This window comes from Rhea pennata, chromosome 1, assembly GCF_028389875.1.
Source record: "Rhea pennata isolate bPtePen1 chromosome 1, bPtePen1.pri, whole genome shotgun sequence".
Taxonomy (NCBI): Eukaryota; Metazoa; Chordata; class Aves; order Rheiformes; family Rheidae; genus Rhea; species Rhea pennata.
This window is the reverse complement of record NC_084663.1, coordinates 7,216,480-7,241,864: the sequence shown is the minus strand read 5'-3', so window position 1 is coordinate 7,241,864 and position 25,385 is coordinate 7,216,480. Positions and strand designations below refer to the sequence as shown.

The 25,385-nt window shown below is 45.1% G+C and overlaps 1 protein-coding gene across 1 annotated transcript in view; it reads right to left on the bottom strand.

Moving 5' to 3' along the window:
* Positions 1-23,001, bottom strand: part of CAMK1D (calcium/calmodulin dependent protein kinase ID) — a 217,960-nt gene extending 194,959 nt beyond the window's left edge. Inside the window, exon 1 of the mRNA XM_062580868.1 lies at positions 22,758-23,001. Within this exon, the coding sequence (XP_062436852.1) occupies positions 22,758-22,852 (95 nt within the window). The 5' untranslated portion in view covers positions 22,853-23,001. The remainder of the gene's footprint in view (positions 1-22,757) is intronic.
* Between the last annotated feature and the right edge of the window lie 2,384 nt (positions 23,002-25,385).

The following is a 25,385-nucleotide window of genomic DNA, read 5'->3' as shown; positions in this document are numbered from 1 at the left end:
GGAGGCTTGCGCATGGCCGGCACCGGCCACCGGAGCAACACAGCTGGTAATTACCTCTTCACCCTTGGCAAGGTACCTATAAAGGGAAATGTAACACGAATTACAGTCAAATTATCAGAGGCAGCTCTTCTGCTCAGTCCCTTATTTTGGTGAATAACAGTGCACAGCACTAGCCTGGGTTTTTTCAAGTGTTAAAGTTTTTCTGATTTCAAAGCCCTTTAGATATACTATCTGGTTTTTATCCTCAGTTAACAGAAAAATTGAAATGAAAATCAGTTGCAGAGTTAAAAAATACAAATATTACATTCCTGAAACGATACAGTTTGGAGAGCATCAGAACTAGCTACGAACTAGTTTCAGTTTGGAGGGGAGGGGAGAAGAAAAATTCTTCCTTTTTTCAAAATCATTTTTTTCTCACTTCTCAAAACAACGTTCAAAAAAGTTTAGAAAAAAAGGTTGAACAAGCCAGCTGGACAATTTCACTTCACAAACAAATTTTTACCCAGACCAAAACTTAAAAAAAACATCCCATTTTAGAGAGTCTGTGGTATCTATCCTCCCCAAATCCATGTCCTCACAGGCTGAATGTTAGGTTATTGCCTGAGTTTCCCCAGAGTCCTTCTTTCTGCCTGGAAATTATGTGCAAGTGAAAAAACTAGCAAACTGGCAACTTGTGCAAAACTTTCAGGACATCCAGAATGTCAGAAATCGTGGTCAGTGTGAACTCCACGTGGACCACATGCATGCGTAATAAAACTTGCACAGTTTCATCCAGCATGTAAAACCCTGGCTCCAGACAAGTGCAATAAATCCTTCATCTCCCAGGTGCAGAAGATACTCTAGATACACACAACAGAGCACATGTACACACATCCCAGACGGAAACAGCAATGCTTCATCTAGTTCTAACCATCATTTATTTAGGACCTTTGGGGAGGGACCAGCCTGTCCTGAGTTGTAGTTCCCTCTCTCCACTTACTGGATGACAAGGTTAACTTTTGTTTCCATTATTGCTTCCTATTTTGCAGGACATGTCACATTAGCGTTTTCATGATGCAGCCTCTTATTTCCTATCTGATAGCCCCGAGTTTTTGAATGAAGATTTAAAAGTGGAAAAGTCTGAATCCACATAATTTCTCTTTTGCCAGCAGGCTACTGAGAAACAGCTACAAGAGGGGAAAAAAATTATTTTTGCAAAGCAATCAATTTAATCTACTTTAAAGAAAAGATTAATTAAACAGAGCCTACAGATTCAGAGGAAGCAGCTCCGACATCTCAGTGCAGGCACCAGAGCTGAACTGTCCGAGGGTCACGCAGGCACAGCAGCTCGCAGCGCTAGGGCTGCTACATGAAGCCTGCTTCTTCCTAGGAATATAATTCAATCTCCACTGCTGCTGGTTGGGTTAAAAAAAATCAAAACCTCAGAAAATGGCGTGTTCCTGGTTCTCGTGCAGCCAAGCAAGACAAGTGCCCTGCGGAGAGCTGCCGTCCTCCTGGGAGAGGGGACGTGACGGTGGGACCCCGCACTGCTGAGTCGGCACAGGGAAATTCCCGCAGAGCAGCTGGCCCGTAGCCCCCGGAGCTGGCAACCCCAGGACACCCCGGGAAGGGAAGAGGCAAAGCCTGGCGGGGGTATTTTTTCAAGACTGCCAAGAGTGGATGTTTATTCAGTAATGCAGAAGATACCCATCGATCCACTCCTGCTCCTGCCTCGCTCACAAGGTTCAGCCGAATCCGAATATACTGCGGCCTCGGATCCCGCAAGGTCTGCCCAAGCAGCCCCTCGCCTCGGCTTTGCCTCTCTAAGCGTTACGGCTAGGCAAGGCTGCGGCAGCTTCACTCCGACAGTCTCCTGCTCCTCAGACTTAATCATTACAAATCTCCCGGGACACGACGACTGACGTTTGCTTTATACAGTATGCAAGTTTCCTAGATCTGAGAAGATTTTCCCACTTGGAGCAGAAGGTATGGAAAATGTTCAGCAGTTACGGCTGAATTTGAAAAAAAAAAAAAAAAACTTGATTTCTTCGTTTCTGCAGCCGCTTAAAGACGTGTGCTTCCAAACTGTCCCTACGGCTGAGCCCCACGTCTAGGGAGCAAACTCCTCCCGAGAAACGCCCCAGGAGGAGCCGAGCTGGGAGCAGGGTCCTTCGCAGCCGCCAGGCTCGAGAGCTGCATTTTGGGCAGCGTTTGGCAGGCCGATGGGAGATCTTTCGGACAGCGCTCCAAGCCAGCTGGGGATCGGCCAGCTCTGAACCGGGCACCGCGTAACTGCCTGGTCAGGGCTTGCATATCCCTGAGGGGAAGGATGTGTTTCTCAATTTTCTGTAATCCAAGGAGAAAAACACCAGTGATGGAGCTGGAATTGCTTTTTCTACTGAGCCTCACCTCTGCCAATAGCCCCATTTCCCTAAAGGAAACTTTCAGCCCAAGCAGCCATCACCATCTGGCTGAGTTTCCTCCCATGCTGGTTTTACCATGGGAAGGCAGAAAATAGGCCCTCCGATGAGCTGCTAAACCTTCAGCAAAAATTCCTAGTCTTCTGCATAATGATCCAGAAGTAATTTTAAGCAGGTTGTCCGCACTGATGTGAAAACACGAGATCCAAATTGCCTCACAGTGTAAACACCAACTCCAGCTAAAGAGCAGACAAGTTGCTTTAAAAGCCTATAAGCAGGATGCACATTAAAAGTCTCACAACTGCACAGGATCACACTGACAGCTATTTTCAAGCAAAGATAGAGTTAATGTTTAATTGCTGTGGATGCTGCTTTTGTGCAGTGAAAAGAAGTTGATCACAGCAGTTCCCTATCACAGCGGTTCCCCACCGGGGAACAAATCCAGTCTGAAATTCTCTCAACGGAGGATTTTCAGGAAAGCAGCCCAAGTGGTATAAGTGAGGATGTGTGTGGTTTTACTTTTCCTTTGCAAGAACTTACTTCAAAATGACCAACATGAAAGGAATGTCTTATTTATGCCAGCTGAATCCATGGAGAAAAAACGGTGCTACCACCACCCGTGGAGGGCTGCAGAAGATCGCCCAAGTTTCCAGAGATACTTGGAAATCTGGCAAATGACGCAAAAAAAAGGCGAAAAGAATAAAATTAGGCCCAAATAAAATAATGTAGACTCCTACCAGCATTATTTAACGGAAGATTTTACATGTTGAGTTTTTTATTATTGTACTTTGGGTGGTTTTGTTCTACCTGACTATATTTCTGGGAATTTTCACTGACTGCCAAACTAGGGTAGTCTTTCAAGTAAGTAAGTTTTCATACTAGCAACAGAATTGGACTGGATCCAGCTGAGAAAGGAGAAGCTGCTATGACCACCACATCCCTGGAGAGCTGGGTCCAGCTCATGGAAAGGCCCCGTCCTGCCCCAGCCCAGCTGCCATGAACTCATCGCCTGTTCCAGCAAGCTGGTGCAAGTTCAGAACAGTAAAGCAAAACCAGTTTTCGCACAAGTGAACAAAATCAAATCACACAACCCGCATATTCAGGCCAGCTGTTGATTCTGGTGGCCCATTTCGAGGTACCTTTGGCCCAACCTCAGATGAATGAATCATCCACAACTGAGCACCAGGGCTATTTGTGACCCGCAGGTCAGGGCACAAGGATGCAACTCAGTTGCCTGAAGCTGTACTGTTAGTGCCGTTTAAGACACTCTTGGCTATTCCAGCAGTGAATCCCACCCTGGCTTCTTTATGGTTTTAAAGAAAAGGAAAAAGGAAAAAGGAAAAAGGAAAAAGGAAAAGAAAGAAAAGAAAAGAAAAGAAAAGAAAAGAAAAGAAAAGAAAAGAAAAGAAAAGAAAAGAAAAGAAAAGAAAAGAAAAGAAAAGAAAAGAAAAGAAAAGAAAAGAAAAGAAAAGAAAAGAAAAGAAAAGAAAAGAAAAGAAAAGAAAAGAAAAGTAACAAAAGATTTGCAGTACTTTTTGCGATGATTCTGCAATGCAAAATGCAAAGAAATAACTTGCCTTTCCTTGGATTTCCTGAAGATTCTGAAAGACCACTAAGTCCCTTGCACAACTTGTAGGAATCATTTCTTGGGTAGCCTTACAACTATATTAGCAGATCACAGAAAATAATCACACAGTCTACCTAAAACACAGGCTCAGATGAGAACAAATCCAAATTACATGCAAGAAATTGTTTTTGTTCAAGGCTAAATTTATTGCCTTGAGTTATTCTTTCTCCTCCAGTTCTTTTCCCAGAAAAGCTAAAGCTATCCAAAGATAAGAAACAATACATTTCCTTTGGCTGTGATGGAGAGGATTTATTTTTCTGAGCTCTCAGAGTTTATTTTATTTTTAAGGGAATGCTTAGTTAAATAGGAAACTCTTAAGCCGCTGAGTTTTCTTACTGCATTTTAAAGGGCATTTCATAAAGGTTGGTGTTCCCTTATTACAAGTTTTATGAAATTAAGAAAAATATTTCCTATCTGAGATACTTACAGTGCATCTACAGTGTGCTAGGCTAAATGCTTTTTTCCCTTTCACCCTGCCAAGATACTTTTGCAGTGCTGTTTCGCAAAATGACCTAAAAGGCCTGGGATTCACGGTCTTAGCTGATTCATGCCAGGTGGGTGCAAGGCGCTCGGGACCAGATGCCCCTTCCATTTACCTCACCAGCCCAGCGCAGCGGCTGGGCTCTGATCCACAGCTCCCATCCTGTTTAGCTGCAGGGTTACCCTCCCAAAACCGCCAACTTTTACACCTGCCGTGACGAGCTCTGAGAGCGATTACAAATCTGCCCCTGTAGATTATTCAGAATTGTACTGAAATCCAGAGAGCGAGCACTCAGGAAGCCTGTTCTTGGTCCTGATTCATCTATCAGGAAAGCAATTAAGTGCTTAGATTTTGTCTCCTGCCCAAGTCCCTTTGACTTCGCACCTCCGATAGGACTTCAGTGTGTGCCTAGGGATAGTCAAACCTCGCAGTGTGCATGAGTAAATTAATGATGCACTAAACTGAGCGAAGCTTTAGAAAGTGCTTCAGTGAACTGCAACCTTAAATCACTGATGAAAATTCACTTCAAAACATTTCAGTGCTTATTTAAAAGTTAGTCATCTTTTACTACACCAGAGGAGGAGAGGCGGCGTTTTGTAAGAAGTCACAGATTGTACTACTAAAAGCAGAGTGCAAGGATTCAAACATGGGCACCTTAATTTCTGCAGACCTCGGTGGGTTCCTACATTTTTCTTTTCCAAGACATCATCATTTAAGAACGCCCATACGGTCTCCCTCGGTTTTCTGCCGGTGTCCTGGCTGCGCAGCCTCTTCCCCAGGGCTGCTGCCTTGCTGCAGCCAGCGGCTGAGGATTCGGCGGGGGGAGCCCTGAAGCTCCTCACCTTCCCTGCAGGCTTCCGAGGGATTTGACAGGACATCCAGCAGTCAGCTTTGTACTTCAGAGTGGAAGAAGACACTGTGTTTTACCTTCTAAGTTTATAACTGTGCCTAACCAAGCTGTTCAGACCTGGAGATTTCCCCAATAAATGCTGAATGCTCTGCAGTGGCAGGCTTCGCCAGCACAGCTAACGCATGCCGCTTAAGCACAAATGCGCTTTACAAATAATGCACAAACTTTAGCTTTCTCCAGAACCAGAGAAAAACTGAATGCATTCTGCCTACAAAAAGGTTTTTAGAAACAGTAATGCTGTGGCCCTTCAGGCAACTGGAAACAACTATATTTGTCCTGTCTCTCATGGATATTGCTCCCCTCCATACCATGAACACATTCTTCCAGCTGGTTTAATTGTTCAGTGAAGGTGTTTCAAAAAGCTTACAGCTTTAGGGTCCCGGCGACTACTCACCATACCCACTTTAATTACTGACGTGATTTTCAAGAGGCACGAAAAATTGTAAGACTTCCAAAAATGTTGCTGGCTAAGAGATCAATCATAATACAGGTGTCTACATGCACGAGGTAAGACCGAGTCCTACCAGGGAAGGACTCTTCCCTGCTGCACAAATACTCGCACACCACTTTGCAACTCCCGCTCTGTCAGCAGCACCACGCAAAAACCACCACGATTTTCTTTCTCTGTCAGCTCCCTCCCACTTGTAACTTAGACCGCCCAGGAGGCAAAAGCCATCTCGCAGCATTACAGCTAGCTCCAGGCAGCTCCCGCCGTCCAACCAGCAGCAAATCTCCACAGCAAAACTCAGTGGCCAGCATGATTTGAGAGCTAAGAGACATTTCCAGAAGAGCTTTCTGCCTGCCAGGACTCCCAGCACGCTGAACAAGATTACAACCCAGTTCAGAAAATGAAACGCACTTCACTTGGCTTTGCTTCCTCGCCCTATTTCTCATGTTTTCAGGGTGGAGCTGAGGGATGTCCACCTCACTCTGGACTCTGTGGTACCTTTTGGAAAGGGATTGGACCGCAGCAGATGGGAGTCCCATGAAAGCATCATCTGCAGGATGCCAGCATTACAGCTGAGCTCCTAACACATGCAGACATACTTCAAAGACAATGTGGGAGATTTCTACCATGTTACCATAACAAAAACACCTCATACGGCACACTTTAAATATCTCACATGGCACACTTTAACCAGGAGATCTCAAAATCAATTACAAAGTAGGTTGGGGGCTGTTTGATAGACAGGGAAATCAGATCGCTGCATGCATCAACTTTTCCAGGGTTGGAAAGTAGGCCAGTGGCACGCTCCAAAAGGAAACCCAAGTTTTCTGAGTTACCTAGTGCTCTTCCATTCCACAAAATTGCCCCTAGCATTAGTGCACATCATCACCAAAACTCATGACATTGGGACGCTCGACTCCCAACATCTGATCAGCTAGGGTTACCGGTACTGAGGGAACAGCGGCAGCAAGGGCACTGGGCCAAAGAGACTCGTCATCAAAGTAAAAGGAGAACCTGTGCTTTTGTAATCAGCCTCACGCAAGCAGTACAGAGAGAGGGAGCAGCTTCTTAAGGTTCTTAAAATTGGCTTAACACTGTCCCGCTGACATTAAGGGCCAACTCTCATTGCTCTCATGGCCAAGTTAAGCCACTCTGGATAAATCCCACCCTAGAAGCTTTTTGATGCTCGCGTGCACTTGTCACGACCAGAGATAGAGCGCACTGGGAAATTAAATTTCTATTCCATTTCACAGGTCAGATATGGACATGGCAGCTGTAATAAAATCCACCAAAAATGCTGGTGCCACCTAATAAAAAGGACTTAGCTGAGAATGGAGAGCTAAACTCAGCATGACAGTACACTAGCAAGTCCTCAGCGCCCTGCATGGGAAGGAGGACTTTGCTTTGGACTCTCAGGAGACTGCACTGATTTTCCTAGTTGTTTTTTCAGCAGATTTTTCATCTAGTTCCTGTCCAGTATTATTTTTGCCTCCAAAAGCTTTATATCAGAACACATTTGGCTGTGTTAAAAGCTGACAAAAAGTCCACCAACCTTCCAGAAACAGTAAGGCATGTTTAAAGATGACTTATCTTGACTGTTCATTAAGCAAGAGTTTGGTGTTAAGAAGTCAGGTAGATCTAAAGGTTTATTCTATATCTCTCTGTGATTAAGAGGAGCCAAATACAAACCCCAAGGTTGCTTTATTCCCCACTCTGGGAGCTCTGATGTGTTTGCAGCCACACCAATAACAAATTAAGAGAGGCCAAAACGGACTCCGGGCCTGACTCTAATCTGAAACATGCCTTTTGAAATAAACAGTATTAATCTGGATATTAAATTATGTAGCTAAATTATGTAGATAATATAAATTATGTAGCTATGTTCAAATTCTGTGTTCACTTATTCCAGAAAACAATTAACATAATACCTTGCTGAAACTCTGTAATTTGTCCTCATAGTCCGAGACACACACAAGTATTCAGCACGAGCCACAGCAGAAGCAGATGCTACCAGATGGTATCATCCTGAACAAGATCAATTAAGAACATTTGCAATATGTCAGAGGTGCAGCAACAAAAACAACAAGTAGACCTGTACATCTGTTTCCTAATGAAGCCATGCAGATCTGACCGTTAGCCAACAAACCACAAGATAAAGACCAAGAAGCTGCAGTGACACCAATAAGAGATAAGGAAATACTGTACGCATTCACATTCTCCAACAGTCATCAGAAAATACAAGATGTTAAGCAGAAATTGAGTAACCAGATACTGGAAGTCCATATGTCATGCAAACATAAGAACATACAAGTTTGCAGCATCACAGATTTTGTAAGGCTTGTAATGTGCTCAGAAATTGAAGTAATGGGACTCGTATGGCAAAGGTAAGTTAAGAAACACTATTTTCCTTCATAAAACAACCCTATGGTATACTTAAAAGACTACTGGGAACCCTGTCACCTTGCCTGAAATAAAAAGAAAAGTGCTTACAGATAGCTAAAAGCTGTTTACAACATCTCTGTTGAGAAATCATGATGCGCAAAGTTAGAAGCACAAGGAAACATGCAGTCAGGTTTGTCGATGGTATCTTTTGACAACATAAAATGCAAAAGGACAGAAGGGGGAATCCCACAGTTATTTGTAACGAGAACAAAAATATTTTATCTCCAGAGTTCCTTGTGCAGAAGATGAAAGGTGTAAACATTTTTACATGGAAAAAAAAAGTCTCTTCTGTGCTGGCTTCGTTATGTCATGCTAACCCAGCACTTTTGAAGAGAAGAATTATGGAAGGAAAGAATAAGACTGGCTAACACCTACATATTGGAGTCTCAGATGACCTGAAAGAAGCTGGTTGCTACGAAACTGCCATTTAACAGCAGAAAATTCAGATTTCACAGAACTCAGGGTGCTTCTCCCTCCTTCCCAAACTATTCAATGCTGATCAAAAAGTGCTCTGCTGACAGTCCTAAAAACCTTGATCCTTTTCTGTTTTCCCCCTCCCAAAATGCACAGACTGATATGTGCTCCTAGCCTTTAGGTGCCGGGGCACCTGAAGACATCGGGCGCTCAGAGCTACCCCTCTTCGCAACCAGTCGCCCCATCTTGCTGCCAAAGATGCCGTTTAGCCTCAGCCACAGTAACTTGTTATTACCGTTGGCTTCCTGTGCACGCTCGTCGCTACGGACGGGGAGGGGATGGCCGGGCTGCGGCCAGCAGCGTCCCATCGCAACCGCTGCAACGTGGCGAAAGGCCTGGTATTAAAATAGATGATGTATCGCCTCCATGTACAACGCTTGTTATGTAGCTCCTAGGGAACTCATACCAAGTTTCTCCTACGTTTGCTGCCAAATGAATAAAATATTCAGAAAGGTTTACATTAAGCGTTAATAGGGGCTGAGGGCCAGACTGCCTTAAGGACCCTAGAAAAATACAGCCTTAGCACTGAGTAATAAAACATACCTACGCTGCATATTGAAGCAATGCAATAGTCATTTGCAGAGGCCCAGACTACGGTATCGTTAGACCAGAGATGGATAAATGACAAACGATCTGGTGAATAACGTCACTGTGGGCCTTGTAGGGCCTCATCTGAACAGTACCACCAAAACGAATGACCGGGTAGGGATCGTAGTGAGAGAAAACACGAGCCTTTGAGAAGACATTCATGGGAAAAAAGCACTGCGTATTTATATTTAATCTGCTTTGTAAATTGATTTTGTCATTTTACCTTGTCAAACCATTGAACAAACTGAGTAATTGCTTCAGCAGCACTGATAGAGACGTGACAGATTATTCAAGCGTTGTGATTCTTTGTTCTCACATATCTCATTAAGAAATGATGGTTGGTGCCATTTCCCGCTCTTGAGGTGAATTCAGTAACTGCTGACACATTAACTCAACCTGGCCTCTACCAATTTTTTATTGTTCTTAGTAAGATACTGTTTCCGATAATGTCACTGTTGCAAACTATTTCTGGGTAGCAGCTGATGATTTTTTCATGACACAAGAAAAAAAAATCATTTCTCTGCTGATTTATAGGTCCTATGGAGTTAAAAGAAGCAAAACTTCCTTGTACTTTGTATTTCTCTTCCCCATCCACCCCTTTACTGCAGGGCTGTTTTTAACCAATATCATTTCATTAAATACACTGACAGCACGCAAACGTCGCGGTTGGTGGAAGATGCAAACCACTCTATGGGACAGATCAGGGCTTTCTTATACCATGCAGGCCAGTCCACCCTGGAACTGCAACCTGTTTCTCCACAGTCTTGTAACTTTACATTGCGATTTGAAACCTGAGCAAAAGGAGCGTAAAATGCTGCTGTTCCAGCTCGCTGCTGAGTAATATAGGCCTTCATTGACCTCTAAAGAAAAACCTCCAAGCTGAGCACATCGAAGGCAGAATTTTACAGTCACTTTGCGCAGCTACAAATGATTTAAGAACAAAACAGAAGAGAAACAGGCCTGGTGTGCTTTTGTGTGCTACCCTCTGACTTCAGAAAAAATTTGTCCTCTTTGGGGCGCTAAGTCAACACACATGGAGGAGACCTCTAGGAAGACTTTTTACAGGCACTTTCCACTGCTGAAAATGTTTTTAAATAATGTTTTCACAACCAGTCTCTCTCTCGTCCACCTTTTGCTCTTAGTATTTAAGCATTAGTATACCTAAGTTGCTGTTATGTCCTTATCAGTATTGCTTTTAAGTTCGTGAGGAATAGCCAAATAGGGAACTGATTAGAGAAACTGATGCACCGGCCGTCACGATGACATTAGCACGGTGGGATTTTCATCGACACAACTTTGAAAGCCTTAAGCATGCTGCACGAGACAGCGCGTGGAACGGCCATCACTCCGCAGGCGATGGCACGGGCAGGAGTTAAACCGGGCCGGCGGAGCACGCTCAAGCCACCCCATCTACAGAGGGGGAATCCCTCGCGGGCTGTTTGAGCGAGGCCGGCCCAACCACCTGCCTGCTAACATCAAGCACAACGTTTATTTATTTATGTTGCACGTGGGGAGGTCAGGCTTGGAACCAGCAGCTCGCAGAAGTTCCAGCAGACTCTAGCTACTGAGCAGCCCCCTGCTCTCCCTCTGCGGAAGGGTGTATCATCCAAACGCAGCAATAAGGGCCTTAGCTGACCCAAAGGAAAAAGCTGTGCTGCTCTCCAGCTGTGCCGCTTTCCAGCTGTGCCCACCCAAAGACAGACATGCCTCCAGCACCCACACCCAAACAAGCGGCTCAGGCAGGACTCAGACAGGAGACGGCAAACAATAATTTGACATAACAGAAGTAACACGGAGATGAGGAGATAGATGGAAGAGGGGAGATCCATCACGCTCGCTTAGGTGAGCTTGTTCACCCCCCTCAGCCAAACGAGCAAGTGGGCACCCCACAGTCCCTGTTTAACTCTTAGGCTGAGTGAGCATATTCCCTCCTACACTTACAGGAACCTACCAAAGTGTCTCAAAAATGGAGTCAAAGGAAATAAGGGAGGAAACTGCAAGGAACTGGCCCTATTTAAGTATTTCTCCATCTGCCTTTTGCTGCTCTAGCTCTAGCGAGACCCATTTCAGCTCCTTCCACCTTACTTTTGCTCAGGAAGGGCAGAGGACTAGGAGGGACCTTGGGGATTACTGAGCTGAGATTGATCTCCACTGAGGGCTTCCTGCCTTCTCTGGTCACAAATTGAACATGTTCAAACACCACATATTTGAGTGGCTGCAGCAGCCCTACAGCCCCTTCATCGCTGATGAAGCGTTAAAGACAACAGTGTAGGAAAAAGCCACTATACCCCTTATCACCACAGGCAATAGGCTTGGAAACTGGAGTGGAAACTCAGAGCAAGTGGCTAGACCTTAATCTATCATCTCATCAACATTATTTTTTCCCCTCAGCAGATGAAAGAACGCAAAAGACATCCCAAAAAAGTCATTGCATCAAGTCACTGTGTAGTAGAAAGCAGTCAGAAATCAGCTAAAGCCCATTTGCATCCAGAGACAAGTAGCTCCTTGCATTGGATTCATAACGAAACTCAGGTGACATAAGCAGGCATGAGTCTATTGCCTTCACTTGCAGATGAAAAGAGAAACACAAACCATGCAATACATTAACATCTCACCACGCTATTAAACGGTTTCTTTTACCCAAATGGCATGGATCATTCTCTACACATTTATTATGGAAGCCAAACAACAGGTGGCAAGGCACAAAATTATCACCATACCCTTTTAGCATAGGACTGCACAGACTGTTGACCGGCTGCAGATGACAGGAGATCATTGGGGCAGAACCAGGGTCCAGGCTCCAGCACCCTTGCTAATGCAAAATGAAGCTGTCACCACAACACACCACCTCCAAACACCAGCATCAAAGCCGCAGGTAATTTTAGTAGGCCTTGGCTGAAAATAATTTAAGTGTTTGGTGGTGTAATACACAAGCTAGCCCATTCACAGAACCTGCATCTTGTTTTTGCAGTCACAGGCGGTTTTTTAAGTCTCATGACCAAATGGTGGGGCATAGCTGCCTCTGACAGTCAGTTAGGCTAGAGGACCACCTCCTTCTTGGTGTTTATCTGCACCCACCTGCCATTGCTGTGCTTTTCCCCAGATCTTTCTCTTTCGACTTTCCCACAGCGTGACTGCACTCACCTGCAGAACCAGCCGGCTCTCTGGTTTATTGCTGCCAATAAAGCCAGAGGTGCACTGCTTGCTTTCTGGGTAAAAACCATCTCAGTTGTCACTCAGGAATCCTAGTGTCACAGGCATCCCTTTTTCAACTCATTTCTCAGTAGCTTTTTTCCTTTCCTAAATCTATGGCCTCCTGTTTCCTAAAAAGCATAAACCACCAGGTCTGTGACATGAGACATTTCTCTTCTTTCCGAGTTACTCCTTTGTGTTCCAGTGCCTGGGGAATTAAGCTAACAGGAGTCACACCATTGTTCTTCCCCATAATATACATATATACATATATATATATATAAGCATCTTCCCATGGTGCATGAAGCAACTTGGCTAATGTGTCATATGCTATTTGCTTCCCTCATTTCTTCCTACTTCTAGCAAGAGGGGCTGGGGGGGTTGTTTTGTTTTTTAGGTTTGTGAGCATTTTATGTTGGGAAGGATAGGTTGTTTGCTTTGTAATACTAAGGTCGCTATGTAATTATGCTAGAGAAGGTATATCAACACACTGTCTTGGACCGAGGGAAGGAGGTGGTGTTTTTATGATGATCATTAGCCCTTGAAGAAAGCTCTGCAGTCTCAGGTTTTCCCCTCAGAAAATGCTGTCTTTTGAACAACTTAATTATATCCCTACAGCAAGAGAACACATTACGGCAAGGTGGGAGGGTGTTGATGATCCCAGAGCTTTAGATATCTCAGGCCCCAGCAACAAAAATGTCCTGAAGTAGAAGACCAAGCCTTCGAATTTATTCAGGTACTTTGCAAGAAGGTAGGGTAAGGAGCCCAAAACAAGTTTAATATGTTCACAATATCTTGGTGCTGACAGTATACCCCAAGCATTCTGCTGTCTGAAGTTTCCAAAGTGTTGCAGGCTTCAGGATTAGGCATATTGCATTGATTTACTTAAACTGAGAGACAGCATAAGACAGGACAAGCGAGAGGAAGTCTTCAAGCCAACTCAAAATAATAATGAAAAATCATTCAAGGATGTTCTAGAAGTATTTCTCAACTAAAGATGAATGTGATTATCACAGCCTTGTGCCTGCCTAAGAGGCTATTCCAGTGAGGCGGCAAATTGCCCAAGTGCTCCTCTTTACTCCCAAGAACCCTCCCTATGTTGTTTGAATTTTTCAGCACTTTTTCCATCCATTTTGCCACTGTGAGATGCTCAGAATGGCACCAGAGAGGGCCTATAGGCAGCAAGGGGATTACCTGTCCTCTCACCTGCAAAGTGAAATCTCCACCAGCGGCAGACCCCCCTCCCCAGCCATCTCCACACAGTGCACTGCCTCTTCTGGCTGAGGATAGCCCAAAATTTCTTCAGTCATCTCTTCAACTCTTAGCTGACACCCAAAGAGGGGAGCCAAACAAAAAGCAATCCCTTGCAGGCAGCAGGAAAAGACGCACTCCTCAAAGGGTTAGCACAACGGTAGTCCTTCCACCATGCACACAGCAAGATGCCGGGAGCCTTGCCTGTGCCCAGAGCAATAGCTGGTGGCTCTGGAAATACCTAGATTTTAACCTGTTATGCATGAACCAAGTAAAAACTTGTTAGAGGAAAGGAATGAAATAGAATATATGCATTTAAACAGAAATTTAATTCATTCCCACAAAACGAACAAAACCTTCAAATTGGGACCAGAGAACCATCTGCGAGGGGTTCTCTATAAGGTAAGAGTGCAGGTGGAAGCCGGATCCCTTGAATTATTTAGGATGAGACAGGAAGATGGAATTAGGCAATGTGGGATCATTCCAGCAGAGAAACCAGCCTAGTCTATTCCAGCTCTTCATAGCTCTGGGAAGATCTCTATTCCTCTCAGCATCTGCAAAACAGCTCAGCAATAAAGCACCACTGGTATTAACAATAGACAGTGCTTAGCATCTTCAAAGTCTTTTACAAACCTTAACTAGTAAAAACTAATTCTTTTTGATGCCCCTGGGTGAAGCATATATAAATAAATACATTTTGAAGAAGATGCAGATGACACTGCCCACTATTAAAAGCAGCAGCACAGTCCATTGCACAAGGACTGAATTAAGATTTAGGCTCAGCTCCAGGTTTTACAAGAGACACACTGTGATCTTTGACAAAGCAGTGTTAGCATTTTTGTCTTGTTTATTTAGACTGGAAGTTCTTTTGGGTAGGAACAGTCTCTTACACTGGTGTTTGCATATAATACTGCTAGCATAGCATAGCCGAGCCTGATCTCATTTGAAGCCAATAAAAGCCACAGTGATAAAAATAACAACTATCTCAGGACCATCATATTTAATCCCTTACCAGGGTCCAAACCGCCAAATATCCACTAGCTTTTCAGCCCTTGCAAATCTTTAAAACTAAGTAAGTGGGGCTACACTATTTCATCTTGTGCTACCCGTAGAAGCCCAGTCACTTCTTGGATCTCTAACATAGCTAATGGGAGAAGTGCAGCCACATCTCAAATGCACATGCTGTCAGGCAGGCCCTTTCTCCTCCTCCTTTTTTAAAAAGAAGCATACTACTCAGTTCAAACATGACACTAACAGAATGATTCTGCAATACTCGCAGCATCAAAGATGGTATCTGCCACTTCCCCTGGTGCTCCTAGGAAGACCAGCAAACCTTTACACTATGCTGCTGATTAATGGTTCAGTATTATTCCTCATGCATGTAATCTCCAAACGGCCACATTAGACTTTCCTGAAAGAAGCATGGAGGATGGAGGCCAAGCGCTGACAAACCTGAGGCTTTCTACAGCTACCAGGCACTCCCGTTAGCAACAGATGAAACTTCTGCGTCCTCTGGAGCACTGAGCAACACAGACTTGCACGGATTTGTGACATTTGGGTTTGAAAGACATACCTTCAAAGAGTCACCCTAAAAAAGGGTAGGATAAAGAGCAGAAGTCACAGAAAGCAGTAAGAGTATGAACTGTTGTTCAGGGGGTCTGCAGTGAGAGGTGTCATGGAGCCTGGCTATATTGTTGCTAGCGTTAAATGCTCATGTTCATTTACAACCTTAAAAAGACCTCCCTTTTGTTGATACTGGAAACTGCAAGGAGCCTGAAGCTGTTCAGCTTAGTTCAATTGGAAATATATGAAAAAACAAACACGCCCTCAAAACAATTAGGCCAGTGCATTCTCTCTCACACTTCTTCCCCTTTCAACCCTTCAAAAAGGCATTTTAAGATCTATCTTCATGGTTATGAAGTCCACTTGTCCAAAGCTGCTGAGGTTTTTAAATGTGACCTAAGATGTTGCTCAGGAAAAGAGCAAGCAAAGTTAGTGATCTATTGTTATAAAGAATCTCTAGCCCCATGTTCAGCTGTTCTACACTGAGATGTAAAAACAAAAACAAGCAAAAAAGACAAGCTTTTTAATTCTGCCAAAAAAATCTGCTACAGAGTATTATTTTAATATAACCTCATACAATCTGTTTGGTGAGTAATTTTGGCATAAAACTCAATACACAGCTTTCAACATAAAAACACCAGAAAGGGGCCTTTAAAAGTTTATTAACAATCTGTTATTTATAGTTTTCTTTTTAAAAAGTGATTGACATAACATTCAAAGGAAAATTACAGGAAGCACCAAGTCAGATAACACAAAAACACATCAGTATTAAGGTTTGATGGAAAGATCTTAAGGAACAGTATAATTTCTATAAAAGGGAAATATTCTAATTGCCAAGCTATTTGTCACTCAGGGACAGCCCAATCCCATACATATGTTTGCAAATTGTTATCGTTGTTAATTATTATTTACAGAACACTACTGAAATGCAATGTGGTTTAAATTCTAACAGAAATGACAGACCTTGCTGCCCCAAGGAATTTTTTATCCCTCTTTCACTCATTACCTGTTTACTAACAGCACCTTTTTAAGTTCCAACTTGTTTTCATACTGTCTAAAATGACTAGAAAATTAGGTCCTATTAAGCAGTCATGAATATAAGCTGTGACTCACTAGTTAAGTGAATACCATTACTGGCAATAAATTCAGAATCCTATTGTAAATGCTTGCTATTGTCAAGCAAACTAAAACAATGCAACTTTATTCAATATTAATTGTATCCTTGAACACTCAAAAGGATTAAATAACTCTAACCAGAATTCTGCATATAGTAAGCAGCTATCTACCTACTGTGTGAGGAGCAAAAAAAATAATACATATATGTATCTGAGGTCAGTCACAGAGCTAGAGAGAAAAAGAGGCAAAAAGGAAGGAAAAGAGATATAAAGAGATATTTCAGGTCCTGTGTGAAAACAGATGGAGGGTGAAGGAAGCAGACAGGCTGCTCCAGATGGCAGAAGCTGCAGAGAAGAAGACTCTCACACCCACCATGTTGTGACTGTGATAGGAAGAATAGACTTTTGGTTTAAAGGATTACTGGAGGACTCCTAAAAGTTGGGTTCAGCTGCATGCACCACCACTCCATCAAGTCTGCAGTCCCTTGGGGTTTTGCTTGCTGGGTGCCCCTCTGCTGCCAGCTTTCTCTGTGCCTGACAAAGAAAAACGGTATTTTTACGCATTCTTTGCCCTCAGTCACATCTGCACAAACAGTATGGCAACAGTGCTCTGCAGTGTGGATCAACTATTCCTCAATATTAGTTGTACTGAAGTCCTACCGAGTGCCTTTTGGCATAAGTCAGGATCACCTTGTGCTAAGCCTCACACAAAAAAATAACAGAAAGTTACAAATCTCCTATCCCAACCCTATCCAAATGGCTTCCTGCCACCTTGTCTATGAAGACACCTCTGCATTGCATGGGAAGTCAGGGAAGTGAGTATTCATCCCACAGTCACAGGATGCTCAGACAGTACAGAGCCAGACAGGCAGCCCATGCAGGTACTTAAGAGAGCAACCACGGGAAAGGAGATGAAGCAGGACAAACAAAGCTTAGGCATCAAAAGCAGTATAAAATACAGCTCATAAAAGAAGCCTGTGCACAGGCTGTGTGCTGACAACTGGAGGTCCCCCAAAATGACATTATCTCCCTGGATGCCTTTGGTTATTGGGTTGTTAGCTATCTTACTCTTGGACAATGAAAAAAAAAATCGACCTGTATGTGCCGTTCACTATGCCATTGCCCCAAACAAGCAGTGCCCAAAATGCACCCAGGAGCTGTGCTTCAGGAGGTGTCAAAAACTCTTTTTCATCACTAGGAACATACTTTTTTCCTGCCCATCTTGCTTGTCTTTATTTCTCATTTCAATCACAGCCAAACACTGAAGTTTGCTATGTTCTGTAACAATCAGAGGGAGATCCCCAATCTACATTACAAGGTATGAGAATACTCACTGCAAATGGTAGCCAGTAATAAAATTTTAAGCCTCCAAGAGTACTGGATAGTAAATTATGCCACATGATAGCAATCCTAAGGACTTCTCAGTTTAAAACAGGCACATCACCTTAAAGGAGTCCTCTCAACATGGTTCTGGTTGCTGTATGTTGACAGTACAACCCAAAACATCTTACTCATTTCATAGTGTTAATTAAATGTTAGTGTTTGGATCTCCATTTTCACTCCTTCTCTCAGAGATGCTAGAGGTGTTGCATGTACCCCACATCTGAGAGCACAAACTACCCCTAGATCCATGTGTTTTCACAGTATCATGATTCCCAGAGTTACAGATTTTAAGGCAGAAGGAATCATGACACATTTTCTGTGTAAACATGGGCAAGAGACTCTGCCAGTGATTCTTGCATGAATCCCAAGAGCATTTAGATGATAAAAGGATTTCTTCTAGCAATTCATTCTGGAGCAGACGGGAACGACTTGCATTTATAGTTTGTCCTCACAGTTAATCAACCTCCCTCCTGAAAGTGCGTGGTTTAACTTCAACCCTTTGGCATCCACTATTTCCTCTCCAAAGATATTTTTTACCATGAAACGTTTCTTTAATGTAATTAAAAAGAAGAAAATAGTGAACTGAGAAAAAGATGAAGCAATCCAATATATAAAACTCCAGAAAGGTGGTAGTGAACAAGAGCGAGATAGAAACTATTGGTAATGTCAGCAGAAACATGAAAAAAAAAATCACAACACTCTAGTCTTCACAGGGGCATGATGCCAGAGAAAGCCCAGCTATCAACATTTTTCTTTAAATCTTCAGAACATTCAAAAATCAGTAGGGGAAAACTACTGAGTAATTCACATGGTGCCTGCAGTTAAATGGCTGAGGAGGCATGATTCATTGCGTTGAATAAAACGCAAGTGCTTTTGGCACTTCTGAACTTGCTTCTCTTGGCTGATGCGAAGGGAAGATGCTTGATCAGAGAGAGACGGACCAGACGCCTAGTGATACCACCACTCAAGCGCATGGGCTCTATCAAACCTGTGCAAGAGTACAGGAAAGACAGGGGAAAGCGCATATCAACCAAAAATGACAATAAACCCTGAGAAAAACAGAGCCACCTTCAAGGTTTCTCTAAACTACAGTTTCAAAAAAAAAAAAAAGAGTCATTGCAGTACATTTGTGTTCCTACCCAGCTCTTACTACGTTATGGATATATTCATGCAACTCTCTGTGTTAATATTAAGCTTTAGGAATCTACCACAGCATTTTTAAGGACAATGCCAGTATTTCCATCAGACAATTACAAAGTTTGAGCTTTCCTAAATGCTTGAACATAACTCTTATGTCAATAAGGCCTAATGACAGATATCTTAGAAACATGACTGATCCAATCAGATAGAGCAAATGACAGCAGATATAGGATGACACTGTTTATCTTATTGTTTCTTGGAACACTGCAATCTTAGTTTTAAAATACCTTAGACATAACATTAGTTAACAACAGAGAGAAAATGCTATGCCAATGAGCACTTGTATCTGTATTAGATCGCACTGCTCTTGTGAAGCATTTTGTTCCTCAAGGCCCAGGGGATGAAACTCCACCTCTCCCAGAGGCCTGCAAACTCACTAGAGCAACAACTGGCAAATTTGTTAAAAATCAAAAAGATAAGCAGTCAGTCAAAGCCTCGTCTTTCCTCAGGCCTGTGTGTACCTTCCGCAGCCAGAAATTTCAAACACAAAGCTGAAGGCCTTAATTTTTTGATGTTAAGAGGAATTTTAAGCCAAGACCACAGAATTGAACCCCGCTTCACCCACACACCCTCCGCGTCCTTCTTTTGTCACACTTTCAAAGTTAATATGACCAATATACTTTGGTTATACTCTGGTGCCTCAGAACTTGCAGCCACAAAATGAGATGGCGCATGCTAGTTCTGCCTAAATACAAAACAAGAAGACAGTCTCACACCTTCAGTTTCTCAGCTCTCCTACCCACATCTTCATTTCTGCCTCCTTCCCCTTTCTCTTTGATTTATACTTCTCTTGCCCTCCCCTCACTCATTTCTCTTTCTCTCTTAAATCCTTCTCCTTCATCTCTTCTTCCCACTTTCAGTCACTGAGGAAGTTGAGATTTACATAGAGACACTGAGGAAAAAAACCTCTTTCCTACTGTCCCATCTCCGGAGAGAAAATTAACCTAAAGTTGTGCTTGACACTGCTGCCAGGCCCAGGGCTTCAGGCGCCAGCGATGTCAGCTCTGTCATTCAGAAAGTAACCTCAGCCACTGAAGGAAACAACCCCTTGGGTATAAAAGGATATTTCACTGCACACAGAGGCGATGCCCAATCCAGGGTGCCAATTTCAGTATCGATACGGCTGGGCTTAGTTTACACAGGCTTCTAAATAATTAATCCCTGCTACAATGCTGCTACGGGAGACAGAGCAGAGCAATCCTTAAAGGTTCCTTGAAGCCCAAGTGATATTGTGATTAACCAGCTTAAGCTCTTTTTAATAATTCCAGCAATTTCAACTCTCCACATGTTAAAGATGTGCCAAAAAGCTTTTATTCAAATGAAAGACTCCTTTCCGAGAACAAATCATTAACAGAGAGTACGCACAGATTTAACATTTACAAGTCAATGATCTTTAAATAAATTATGTTTTAAAAGTCTACTTGCTTCCCCAGTTTGGAGGTTTAGTGCATTTTTTACTGGAGCTAATTTAGTCATAGTGAGTTAAGACTGCCACAGAGAATACAGGCAAAAGGGCTGCTTTTCTGTTAAAGGTGCTTTCAGCACTTTGGCGTCCTAAAATGGAAGGTAACTGAGAAAACTGAGAAATGCAAAATATAGGTACTATATTCATCTAGTGCATTTCATCTGAGACCCAAGGAGCTTCACTGCAAGCCCCATTCACACTACAGAAAAAAAATCTATTAGATGGTGAGATCTACTGACACATGTCCAACATGGTTCAGCACTACAGTGCAGGAGGGATCAAAGGAGATTTTAGCTCTGCACCTAAATCATGCTAGAGGAAAGGATTTGGACCAAATGCTCTAAAGGTATTTAGACTTTTGCTTAATTCCTATTTAAGTACTTTCCTATAAGTAAGGATCTGTATCCTGTCATTTGGACTCCAGTACCCTGTGTATCTGCTACTACAGGCAGTGAGCAGTCAGTGACTTTCATCAGCTGCAGTGGGAATGAACAGGTACTTTAATGGCTTAAAAAAAAAAAAAAAAAAAAAAAAACTACACTTGCTCAGTCACACCAAAGCCGGCAGGAACCGTGGGTGCCTTTCAGGTGGGCAGCCACGGACAGCACCCAAATTCAAATCTCATCATTATCCGTCAGCTCTCTGAAACTAAGGAACGCACCACCAGAAGGAAACTGCTGTTAAATGCAAATGTTTGTTAGATTCGCACACACACACGATCTTAAATGCACACACATTTACAATCACTATGTCCATGCCTAGAAGGGAAGAAAAAAGGGGAGGGGGGGAAGCTGTGTTTTCTCTACATCGGCCCAGGCTTGTAATCCAATTATTTTAATGTTGTAGAAGTTTGTAGATTAAGTCTTCACAGCTTATGCTCTCTCCATAAATGACTTGCTGACCGCAGCTCTCAAAGGGTGATGTTAACTATGCTCATGATTAATAGCAAAAGCTACTAAACAGCCACATTTAAATGGACTTCACCAACATCCAACATCATATGCCACAACTCTAAACTCTGACCAGCTTTACCTCGGGACCTGTACCTGCTCCATTAACTGCAGCGGGATACGGATAGCATCTGCAATGTTAATTGTTTCTGGACCTCCTCCGCAGCACAAATTAACCCTCGTAGATTGCTTCGCACACAACAACCAAGAAGGTAACACATAATTGTATCGTGGAAACCACAGCAAATCAACCTGCTGGTCTAACAAATCTTAGCATTAAAACTTTACTCTCCCGACACCCTTCGGCTCAGAGGGAGAGGGCGGTACGCCTGGGACGACGAACAGGGACACATCCCTCGTGACACGAAACTCTGAGGGCAAAAAAAAAAGAACAAAAAAAAAAACAGACCAAGATGACGAGAACGAACTCCGATGCTGAGCCCTGACGCCGCGCTTTGCGTCCCCACGGCTCCACGCAGCCCTTAACCCGAGTTGCTAACTCGGTGTTTTCCCAAGTCCACGCTACGGGCTCGTCGCAACAGCGCTGCGTGACCTGCCTCCCCATCCAACCACTGGGCCCGCTCTTACTCACACTTTATTCATAGGGGTAGGAAAAAAAAGAAGAAAAAAAAAAAGATCAGTGAGCTCGTGGACCAGAAATACTCTGTTTATAGAGAGCCCTCCCTTGGAAGCAGAACGTAACTGAAACGTTAGAGTTGGAGCTCGCTTGGCCGTGTTTTGGAAGCGGCACGCGGCGGACGAGCGGGGATTCGCGCGGCCCCATCCGGAGAGGCGCCGCGAGCGGGATGCGGAGTCGGGGCGCCGAGGAGCGCTCGGGGCTGCGCTTGGGAGCGCGGCACCCCATCTGCGAAAATTTAATGGGGGGAGAAAGAAAAAAAGAAAAGAATAAAAAGATAAAACCACACACACACACACACACACATATATGAGGCTGCACTCCCTGTTCCCACTCGCCACCTGCGCGTGTTTATCCGGATCCTCTCGAAATAAATAAATAAATTAAACTAGCGCTTTGCTACTCTTCATGCACGGCCGCTATAAATAACAGCGGCGAGCCCGCGTCCCGGCTGCGTGTTTCTGCCCTTCTCCCGCCGCCGCGGGCAAAGCCCCGCGCACCCCACCGAGGCGAAGCAGCCCTTCCCCTCGCCCCGGGCGGGTGTTTAATTTAGGGGAAGGTTTGCCCCGAGCGGGGGGTAGTGGAGAGTCACCGCCGCATCGCCACACACACACGGCACCGGCGCCACCTACGTCCCCAGCGTCTCCTTGAACTCAAAGATCTTCTTGATGTCCTCGGCCTGCTTCTTCCAGGAGCCGCCGCCGCCGCCGCCGCCCTCCCGGGCCATGGCCCCGCCGCCGATGCCGGCCCCGGCGGCACCGAGCCGCCGCCGCGCGGCTTTTGCTTTCTCTTCTGCCGCTGCTTCCTCCCCTCTCCCTCCTCCTCCTCCTCCTCCTCACACTTCCTGCCCGCCGCCGCTTTTATTTCCTCCCCGCTCTGGCGGGCTCCGCGAGTGCCACTTTTCCCGGGCTATTTCCTCCCAACTTTCTCTGCCCCCCGCCTGCCCTTTCCCTCCTCCTCCTCCTCCTCCTCCTCCTCCTCCGCCCTCGCTGCCTCCGCCGAGCCGCTCCGCGCCGAGCCGCTCCGCCCCGCCTGCGCCGCGCCCGCTCCCCGCGCAGCGCCGCGGGTCGCTGTGGCCCGCCCAGGCAAACCCACCCCTCGAGGGAAAGTCTCTTTTTTTTTATTAATTTTTTTTTTCCTTGAGAGAGGGGCCACTTTTCTTTTTTTTCTTTTTTTCCCCCTTTTTTTTGAGGGGGGCGGGCTGGTGCCCGGCGCGGCGCGGCGCGGTGCGGAGGTGCCGGCGCCGCACCGGGCGCCGCGGCGGTGCCCGGTTGTTATGGCAATGGGAGGAGGAGGAGGAGGAGGAGGAGGAGGCAGCCGCGCCGCTGCTCGGCTGCCGGTCGGCGCCCCTCCTGACTGACTGACTGGAGATAATTCGCATTGCACCAAAACGGCGCACGTCAAACGGGAGGGGAGGGAAAGCATTAGGGAAAAAAAAAAAAATAAAAGCGCACGCTACAGCGGCGAGGCCGAGCTGCCACCCTCCGACACACGCTCACACATGCTCACGCTCTCTCACACACACACACACACGCACACGCACGGGGGACACGCGCGAGAGGGCGACGCCAGGATCGAGGGGGCGACGGCAGGTTCGCCTCACAGCGAGGGGCTGCGGCTGCCTGGCCGTGGCACGCGGCCTGCAGCCAAGGCACGGCACAGCAGGCCCCACGCCGCGGCACGACGGCAAACGGTGGCCCCCACGCCGCGGCGTGACACCAAATGGCAGCCCCACACCACGGCACGACACGAAAGAGCAGCGCCACGCCACAGCGTGACACCAAACAGTGGCCCCACGCCACGGCGTGACACCAATGATGGCCCCACGTCGCAGCATGACACCAAATGGCCGCCTCATGCCACAGCAGGACACCAAACAGCGGCGCCACGCCACGGTGTGACACCAAATGGCGGCCCCACATCATGGCACGACGCCTGGGCCTGGCCCCGCTGCCGCGGCGAGGCCTAGTTCGTCCACCGGGCCGGTTTGAGCATCACTTCTAGCAGAGCAGACTAAATAACATTTACTCATCAGTCGCGATGTGCGTAAATCTAAAACGCATTTTCTCCTTTTGACAGATTCCTGGAAATTCCCGCTCTGGAAGCTGATTCCCTTGGAGCGCACTTGCCCACATGAGCGTGTGCGAGGCTTTGCTACCTCCCGGTGAGGAGGGGCTGGGAGGGTAAGGTGGGGTGTGGATAAAGGTGCGAATTTGGGGAAAAACCCAAAGCTGGGAAGACGCGGAAGCGGGCTGGGGTGTTTGGGCAATGCTACCCTCTGCTGGGCAGAGCCAGACCCAGCTCAGAGTGTGCCAGGTCCCCAAATATACCCGTTTACCCATCTAATTTAATGCTTCGGCAGCTGTCACCAGCACAAGGACAGCCCAAACGGCCTGACATTTCCTGGGATGGGTGCTTACGTACTGGCATGGCACGCTCTTGAGATATTTGAAACTTTGCTGCTGGTCCCACCTTATTCCCAGCTGCTCGCCACCTGCAGGGATTTCTTTCATTATATATCCTTCCTTAAAATCCGCTTCGTGGTTGTGTCACCCAGGAGTCCCGGGTCAGGCCGTCCACCACACCACATGCTTAGCAAATGAAGGGTATGGTTGACCTAAAAGGATGTAGTCAACACCCGTATCTACGTTTATCTTCAACCCACACCAAAATGGTTTTTCCTCTCTTTTTCACACGTAAATCACTCGGTATCAGAAATGTCACACTGTGATTTTGGATTTGCTGGATGGTGCAGCAGAATGTAACCTCCTGTCCCTGGGAGAAGACTGAGAGAATTTGAGGCCAGAAGGGGCAAGTAGGATCATCTACCCAGACCTCTGGAATAAAATAGGCCAAAGAGCCTCATCATCTCCAGAAGACTGGGGTTGTAGTTCTCCCGGAGGAATGACATATCGAAAGCATCCACCAGCATTGTTTTATTAAGTCCCTTTGGTCCATACAGCTTTATGTCAGCATCTCACTGCACAGAAAGGATCACACACTTTTCCATTCCCACTTGCAGCAGACAAAAATTTCACTTGAAATTGCTCAAATCATTGCCAATAATGCAATCTTTAAGCATCAAAATTGCGTAAGGTAAAAGTATGTGGCAGCCTGTAAATCTAAGTTTTCTTTTCCCAATTTAACCTGCACCTTTAACATCACATGAATGTGCTTTTTTGTGATGAAATAACTCACCTTTGAAGTAACTGGTAACGTAGACGTCCTCTGGAGCCATTACGATTTTAATGAAAAGTATG